This window comes from Polypterus senegalus, chromosome 3 (assembly GCF_016835505.1).
Source record: "Polypterus senegalus isolate Bchr_013 chromosome 3, ASM1683550v1, whole genome shotgun sequence".
Taxonomy (NCBI): Eukaryota; Metazoa; Chordata; class Cladistia; order Polypteriformes; family Polypteridae; genus Polypterus; species Polypterus senegalus.
In genome coordinates, this window is record NC_053156.1 from 259884810 (window position 1) to 259893844 (window position 9035).

The 9035-nt window shown below is 40.0% G+C and overlaps 1 protein-coding gene across 1 annotated transcript; it reads left to right on the forward strand.

Annotated features, from left to right (window-relative positions):
* Nucleotides 1-971: 971 nt before the first annotated feature.
* On the forward strand, nucleotides 972-8710 carry LOC120526660 (zinc finger MYM-type protein 1-like). The gene is made up of 4 exons (XM_039749814.1): nucleotides 972-1013; nucleotides 1541-2412; nucleotides 2516-2755; nucleotides 8643-8710. Exons 2-4 carry the CDS (start codon nucleotides 1551-1553, stop codon nucleotides 8708-8710), a joined length of 1170 nt encoding a protein of 389 aa, XP_039605748.1. The 5' UTR covers nucleotides 972-1013; nucleotides 1541-1550.
* The last annotated feature ends 325 nt before the right edge of the window (nucleotides 8711-9035 follow it).

The following is a 9035-nucleotide window of genomic DNA, read 5'->3' on the forward strand; positions in this document are numbered from 1 at the left end:
TGTGTAGTAATAAGATACTTGCATTTGTTATTGCAACAGATGACATTCACAAACATTTGTAGTAATAACATACATTACTACGGATATTTGTGACACACCATATGACAAATGCAATGCCCGTGTCTCTGTTATATGCCCTTTGGTATGGGATCTGTAAAAGCAGTGTTAATGCTTGTGATTTGCCATCTGTTGGAATGACAAATTCAATGTATTTTATTACTACAAATATTTGTGATGCACCATCTGTTGGAATGATAGAAACATAGCAATCGTACACAGATACCTACCCTTTTATCAAGATGGATGCCCAGGTTCACCTTACATCTACTATGGCTTATTCTTATTCTTATTAGCAAATCCAAATTGAATTTAGGAGGTCTGAGAATATTTATACTATTACAGTCAGTGGCGGTTTTAGGCATGGGCGAACGGGGCAGCCGCCCGGGGCGGCATTTTTTCATGACACGTGGGGGGCGGCACACAAACTTGGAGAAAAAAAAAATCATCTGTGCCGCTAAGCGGTTTTCTATTATCTATGATACCTGGGCCGCCCCTGCTGCTGAAGGAGCCGCACAGAAGCTGAGCGAGCCGAGAGGAGAGGGGATGAGGGGGGGTTGGGGAGGAGGCGCAGAGTACAGTTCACCTCTCCCAAATGAAGCGGACAAGGAGGGGGGCTAAACTATGTCAGTGACACCTGACTTTCTTACAAATAACGCACATTTCATTCAAAATATTTTAAACACAGACCAATAATTGGCACATTTTTTATTTATTTATTTAATTGTGTGAAACGGCTAATAAAAATAGGTAATAAAAAACGATTATGATGTGGAGGTGAATTGGTTTAGTCTTGACTTCTGGTCGTGAGTGACAGCGTTGGGGGATGATGGGAAATCTGTTGATTGCCGATTACTTAGTAAACACAGCGATGGAGAGAAAAAGGCCAAAGCTGTCAGGTGCCCAATTTAGGAAAAAAAGAAAAGATGATGAGGAGAAACGGGCAAAAGATAAAGGTATGCAACAATATTCTCTCTGTATGATTAAGGTATTCATGTCATTGTGTTAATTAGTGGTATAACGTTAACTCTTACTTTGTTAGCCTTCTTGCTTATGATGCATGCTATGCTTACCTTGCTAAAAAAAAACACAGTAAAAGCCTAATATACAAACCATCACAGAAATTCTAATGGTTTCTATTAAATACCATTGTGAACCATTAAATTTTTTCTAGTGAAACTATTACAAAATTCCTTATTGTAGTGTGTTTTGGGCACTTTTCCAATAGGATTTACCATCCCACCCACCAATAGAATCCATCATATACCAGCAGACACTGTTATACTTACCATTAAAACCAATACAATTCCCATTATAACCATTAAATCCATTACATTTTCTGTTATTTTTGGGCAGGGTTCTATTGTTTTTTCAGCAGTGTATACAACACGAGATCTAATTAAATTTAACCACAAAATTATGCTTTGCAACAAAACTGTTGCAAGTACAGTTATTATTTATTTCCATTCCATTATTTCCATAGTGGTGAAAAGATGGCAAGAAGTTGGCTGATATATTCCATGAAGAACAACAGCCTCTTTTGCTTCTGCTGCAAATTGTTTTCCAAGAGGAACATTCATTTAACAATTTCAGGAATGGCAAATTGGAAACATGCAAGCACTCACCTCACATCACATGAAAACAGTCCAGAACATCTCAATTGCATGAAAGCATGGAAGGAACTGGCAGTGAGGTTAAGAAGTGGACAAACTATTGATAAGCAGGAGGAGGCACTACTTGAGGCTGAGAGGGTGAGATGGAGAGCAGTGCTGACACGTCTCACTGCTATTGTACAGTCACTGGCGGTTCGAAATTTGGCTCTAAGGGGACACACAGAAACACTGTTCACACCATCAAATGGGAATTTTCTCAAAGAGGTCGAACTTATGGCCAAGTTTGATCCCATTATGAAAGATCACCTTAACCGTGTCAAAAGAGGAACAGCAAGTCACAACAGCTACCTAGGGCATCATGTGCAGAATGAGCTGATTGATTTGTTAAGCAGCAAAATCATATCTGATATAGTGGATGACATCAAGCAGGCAAAGTTTTTTTCAATAATTCTGGACTGCACTCCAGATATAAGCCACATAGAACAGTTGTCAGTGGTCATTAGAGTGGTGTCACTGATGGAGAAGCCCCATATCAGGGAACATTTTATGGGATTTTTGAAGGCAGAGGAGTCCACAGGGCAGCACTTGGCATCCATGATCCTGACAAGACTTGAGGAGTTGGGAATTCCTTTTGACGACTGCAGAGGACAATCATATGACAACAGGGCAAACATGAAGGGCAAAAATAAGGGAGTTCAAGCCAGGCTCTTAGAAAAGAATCCTAGAGCTCTGTTTGTGCCATGTGGGGCATACATTAAATTTAGTTGTGTGTGATGCTGCTAAGGGATCTGTGGATGCTATGAGCTATTTTGGTGTACTGCAAAAGCTTTACACATTATTTTCAGCCTCCTCCCAAAGATGGTCCATTCTGAAGAACCATGTGAGCATCACCTTAAAGATGTGGGCAGAAACAAGGTGGGAGAGCAAGGTCAAGAGCGTTGAGCCCACGAGGTACCACGGAGCTGCCGTGAGAGAGGCTTTAATTGAGGTGAGAGACAACACCAAAGACCCTGCTATAAAGGCTGAGGCCCAGTCTTTGTCTGAGGAGGTGGGGTTGTACGCTTCAGCATCTGCACGGTTGTTTGGTATGACATGCTATCTGCAATACAGCATGTCAGCAAACTCATGCAGTCTCCAAATATGCATGTCGACCTAGCTGTGAATCTTTTGAAGAAGACTGAGCAAGGTCTCCAGAGCTACAGGGCAAGTGGCTTTGTGACTGCACAGATGGCGGCCAAAGACATTTGTGAAGAAATGAATGTGGAAGCTGTTTTGAAACAAAAAAGGCTGAGGTCCACAAAGCGCCACTTCTCATATGAATCACATGATGAGCCTTTCAGTGATGCCCTTAGGAAGTTGGAGATTGGATTCTTCAATGTTGTTCTTGATGCAGCCCTGTCAGCCATCGGAGAGATTTACCACATTGGAAAATGTGGAAAACAAATTTGGGGTTTTGACAAATTTCCCTAGTCTTGCAGATGAGGAGCTGGCAGAGCAGTGCAATGCACTAGGTACCACACTGCACTTTGAAGGGCATTCTGATTTGGACAGTAGAGAGCTTTTGCAGGAAATCAAGAACTTCCCTCACCTGCCATCAAAAACCATGAGCCTCCTTGAGCTTATCACTTTCATGCACGATAAGGATCTATCTGAGATCTACCCCAACTTTTGGACTGCTCTCAGGATTGCACTTACCCTGCCAGTGACTGTGGCTCAAGCAGAGAGGAGCTTTTCCAAACTGAAGTTAATCAAGACATACCTGAGGTCAACCATGTCTCAGGAACGGCTCACTGGCCTTGCTGTCATAAGCATTAATCATTCAGTAGGGGAGCATATCTCATATGATGCCATTATTGATGACTTTGCATCTAGAAAGGCCAGAAATGTCAGATTTTAGTTTCAGTTTGTGTTTTCTGTTCTGCAGTGAAATAATTTAATTTTCTTTAGTGTGATTTATTCTATATTTTATTTGTATATTATTCTTAATAATTTAAAATATTTTTCTTAAATAATATTGGTTTGTACAGAGTATAATTAAGTTATGAGCAGTTTATTTATTTATTTATTTTTTTGCAAAAATTGGTCTGTTACGGAATGACAGAATTACTACAATAAAATGTGTGGTGTGTACAAAATGTGTAGTTTTGTCATGTTATTTTTTGGGGCGCCAGGAGGGAGTCTCGCCCGGGGAGCAATTTAATGTAGAACCGCCACTGATTACAGTACAGTGGAACCTCGGGTCACGACCGTAATTTGTTCCAAAACTCTGGTCGTAACCCGATTTGGTCATGACCCGAAGTAATTTCTTCCATAGGACTGTATGTAAATACAATTAATCCGTTTCAGACCGTACGAACCGTATGTAAATAAATATATTTTTTAAAGATTTTTAAGCACAAATATAGTTAATTACACCATAGAATGCACAGCGTAATAGTAAACTAAATGTAAAAACATTGAATAACACTGAGAAAACCTTGAACAACAGAGAAAACTAACACTGTAAGAGTTACACTACGACCCGCTCTCTAAAAACACTTTTTTTTAATATGTTTTAAGCACAGGGAAAAAAAATGAACATTTGAAAAATCTGTAATTTTAATAAACCACCAAGAAAAGTAACATTGCAACAATACACGCTAGGAACCGATCGCTGTAAACAGAAGTGAAGTGGAGGTTAAAATCCAATATAAAAAAGTTTTCATTAAATAAAGGTTAAAGCAATAGGTTAAACAATGTAGTAGGTTAAAACAATGCTCAAATCTGTCTCTTTAAAACAAGCCTGGTGCATTCTTTAACTGCCTTCTCGGCCTTATGGGGCCAGCCTCTCTCTCTCGCTCGCTCGCTCGCTCGCTAGTGTGTGTGTGTGAGTGTGTGTCTCACTCTCGCGTGTGTGTGTCTTTCTCTCTCTCTCGCTCGCTCGCTGCACAGGGAATGCACAAGGAGAGACTGAACATGTGCAGAAATCATCGCGTGCACAAATCGAAAGGGAAACTGGCTTGTTTGTATACCGAGTGTGTTGTCGTGAACAGATGCAAAAGTTTGGCAAACGTTTTGGTCGTAACCCGATTTGTACATGCTCAGAGACGTTCGTGAACCGAGGTTCCACTGTATTACTTTTATTTTTAGTTGGCAATCCTCTTAAACTGAACGTGAAACATTTGAATGTTTGGAATGAAAGTCTAAAGATCATGGAAAATAGGTAATGAAATCCTAGGCATAGTTAAAGAACTTTAATGCTATGCTTAATCCTAAAACTACCTGCATTTTGTCAAAACTACAGTGAGCTGAGGGGTTGGCTGTGTTAGAACAAACTTCAGATATCCATGAGGGTTAAAGAAGAGTTGGGACTTCAGTTTCTGTAGACCCGGAGAAGGTCAGTCAGTCAAACTCATTCCAGGCATATAAATATATAATACTTATCCATGGAGGGAAGGGCTGGTTTATGGGTAAGTCAAAACTGAATAGACACCTCTTGGATGGAATGTGTGAAAAAACAGAGACTTGAGGTACTTAGGACGTGGTTGGATTTACCTTCAGAGTGACTTGAGTGCACACCCTGGGGCCCTCCTCACGAAGGTGCCTTAGAATATGGAAGAAAAGATGTGTAGTGGAGGAGAAATGTCAAATTTGCACCATACAGCAGCTTGTCATGTTTGCTAACTATACTATTACAAGGAATTTGATTTCCTGAAGATGTGATGTTGCACTCCTCAATTAGTTTTTTACAGTAATTGTAATACATTAATTAAAAAAAGAATCGAATTGACCTTGTATAAAGTTTTGCTTTTTGGTCTACATTAGTAATTTATTATTGATACACAGTACATGATGTCCATAAGAGGTATGGAGGGGGTATTTGACCCACAAAGGACTTAATCCGGCCTTGACCAAGGGAGCGTAGCTGTGCACCGACATGTAGGTCAGGAGTTTTGACGCAAATTCTAGCTGTAGCAATGGGCCAAGAAAAGCAATAGAAAGAGAAGCGGAAGAGCACTTTGTGTGAAATGACATACAGAGGACACCACTGGGGTATTACTATTTTAAATAAATTAGATTGTTTGAATCAGAGTTGTTAGGAACCAAGCATGAAGACAGTGAGACCAGTTCAATGGAAAGAAAACAAGTGATATTACACGGTTTTGAATGAGGAAGAGGCAGACCTTAATGCCCATGGAACATATGTGTCCAAAACGCAGTACATGAATGCACACCGATGTTCTAAAGTGTGCGTTCTTTGCTGCTTTGAAGTTCAGCTGCTTTATCAGCACAAAGACATTCAAAGATTTCTTTGAGGAACTCTAAATATCCATGAACTCAGTGTCACACAGTCAAAGTCCTTTTATCTCACCCACAAAGTTAGCATGATGTTACTGCAATATACCATATAATGTTAGAAAGAAGCGTTTCTAAACACATTTACTATTTCCAATCAGTTCCTTTTACAGCTGAGGATCACACAGAAATTGTGGACCTCTCAAAAAGTGTTTCTTCTGTAATGGAACTGCTTCACCCTTGAGGTCTCAGTGGAGTTTCTATAGAAGAAGAACTGTCCTCTCCATTAAATCATTTGATGTGGCTAATACTCAAATAATCGATTAGACATTTGAAAATATTAACATTGATACCGTAATACCTTGAGATTTATCAGATGTCAGGCACAATTGCAATCTACTGCCATACAATTTATTCCCACTTTCACACAAAAGTAGCTTGTTTTTGATTAGGTATTGATTAAAAAAGGTGATATAAATTGCAGACTGCTACTGTTTCCAATAATCTGGTAGTTGAGTCATGGCAACTGGACTTCTTTCTTGTTAGGTAGATACTTTTCACTGCTGACGAAGCTGCTTGGGTGAGCAGTGAAAAGTATCTACCTAACAAGAAAGAAGACCAGTTGCCATGAGGTGCCCTGTCCAAGGTTTGCTCCTGCCTTGTGTCCTATGCTAGCTTGGATAAACTCTAGCAGACCCCCACGCAGTCCTGTTCAGGACCAAATGGATTAGAAACTGGTTGACTAAATGTCTGATTTCCACAAAATGCAGGAAAAAGAGCTGCCGAGTTGCATCCACATCTTGAATTTATGAAATAGCCATTAAATAAATAGCATGGTAAGCTGTTACAGTAAACAATGCACATTTGTGGTCTGAAACGGTTACCTGTTTTAGACCTCGCACTGTGTGCATCTTTTGGTGATTTCTGTCATGATCAGGCATTTGCTTCTGATTTTTCATAATTTATTCCTCGCCTCAAAAAACTATCGAGATTTTACTTTAGAGGCTGTAGACGTCAAGGAGTTTTACAGTCATGCTTGTTTTTGTATTTGTGTTTGTTACATTTTTTATGGGCTCCCACAACACCATGTTGGTTTTTATGTATACCCCTTTTTAAAGTTTATTTTTTGGTTGCTATGCGGTTCCTAAGTAAGGTCTACCAGAAGCATACGCCAGTTGACATCACAGGTCAAAGTTAGAAAGGTCAACATCCTGGCCTCCAAGATTGGATTCTCCCTAAATACTTTTGTGTTGATTATTTGTTGTTTCTGACGTTTTTGGTGACAAATATTTTGCCCTGCTTCTTGACAATGATTTATGATTTACCATTTACAATTTGTAATATTCATTACAAATATTACATCTTGCTTGAATGGATTCTGAGCATCTTGCCCATTGTGCCTTACAAGGCTAAACATTCAGAAAACAGGTTGCTGGTATCCATGCATCTGTCTTGTGTCCTACATGTCTTATTATACTGTGCAGTCAACCTTCCATGTTGCAGAGATACAACCCTTGCCCAGAGTGCAAAGTGGGAAACTCCCTAGAAAGGGCACCAGTCGTTCACAGGGCAGCTATGGCATACTGACAGTGTTGAGGAACATTACTTTTAAATTTAACTTCGTTACATTACTCAGTACAATTTGTTATATACAGTAGGGCAGGGGTACTCAAAGATTTTGAATGCCGGTCCACATTCAGTTCGCCACCAACCATCGGGGTCCGCTATAGCCAGGTTTACCATGTAGGTCTGTAGGACTGTAGGTGTAGGTCTGTAGGAGGTTAGTAATAGATTCAACGCAAATGATAACATTTTTACAGAAGACCAAGACATGCACAAAACATGGAAAACAATTCAAAAAAGTCACATGACTACTTGCAATTAACACACCAATTACAACAGTTGGTACGTAAATGATTGTCACTCAGTGTGAAGTGTGAAACTGTTGTTTCGATTTCATAATGGCAGCATAGTTCGGTGAGTAACCAGTCAGTGCAATTCTCATTGCATCCCTGAGGCTCTGGTCGGTAATTACACTTCGATGTTTCGTCTTGATAGTGTTCATAGTGGAGAACGCACACTCACAAGAACATGTTGAACCAAACATAGTGAGCACGGAAATCGCCAGTTTCTTTGCAGCAGGATACTGAGAATCTGGAACAAACTTTGACCAAAAAATTGTTATGCCGACTTCGTTCAATTTTGCTTTCAAAACGTGAGAAGCTTGCAAATCAGCTGCTTCCATTTGCAACAGTGACTGGTTTGAGTTTGGAAAAATTGAGGCAGCCACAGATGTCCATTCACCGTCAGGCTGGACAATGAAAGTATCAGCAACAAACAAAAACACAGGCTTCAATTTTCTGAAATTCTTAAAACATTCATCAAACTCGACCTTCAAATGATGTAGAAATGTGGAAATCAACTGAAAACATGCCGGTTGATCAGCTGTCATGCAGCTCTTCAGGTTTGGGAAATGCAGCATCTTGCCACCTTCCAAGTCATTGATGAAAATACTCAGTTTTGTTTCAAAGGCACAACATTTTTCTTGCAATTCGACAACGGTTTTGTCTGCACCCTGAAGCGACCAAATTCACTGTATTTATATGTCCCATAATATCAACAAGAAATGCCAGCAGTACGACCTTGTCACTGTCTTGAATAAATGTTAAAAATTCTGCAGCTTTCTTTGTATTCAAGGACTGCAAGAAGTCCGCTACATCTTCATGGAGATTCCAGAACCTTTCAAACACACGGCCCTTGCTTAACCATCTGACGTCATTGTGAAGCAGCAAATCTCCAAAATCTGCAGACATATCTGCAAAAAAAAAACGAAACAGACGAATTACATTGTAAAAAATTCACTAATTTCACAAGAGTAGTGCTTTTATATTCGGACTTTTGACTTACGCAGAAGACAGTTGCAGTCCGCCAAAAACTTCTTGGCGGTCCAGATTGTGGACCGCGGTCTGCCGTTTGAGTACCCCTATAGTTGGCCATTCCTACAAGTACTTGGGGGTCCACATCAGTTACAGGTTGGACTGGTCTCAGACCACAATATAACTACTGTTTATAAGAAAGGGCAGAGGAGGC

Bases quoted from the DNA above. Each gene is read 5' to 3' on its own strand.
- LOC120526660 (XM_039749814.1), top strand. From the start codon at position 1,551: ATGGCAAGAAGTTGGCTGATATATTCCATGAAGAACAACAGCCTCTTT. The intron at 2,413-2,515 runs GTGGGGCATACA...CATTATTTTCAG, and splicing joins TAGAGCTCTGTTTGTGCCAT to CCTCCTCCCAAAGATGGTCC. The intron at 2,756-8,642 runs GTATGACATGCT...TTTGTATTCAAG, and splicing joins AGCATCTGCACGGTTGTTTG to GACTGCAAGAAGTCCGCTAC.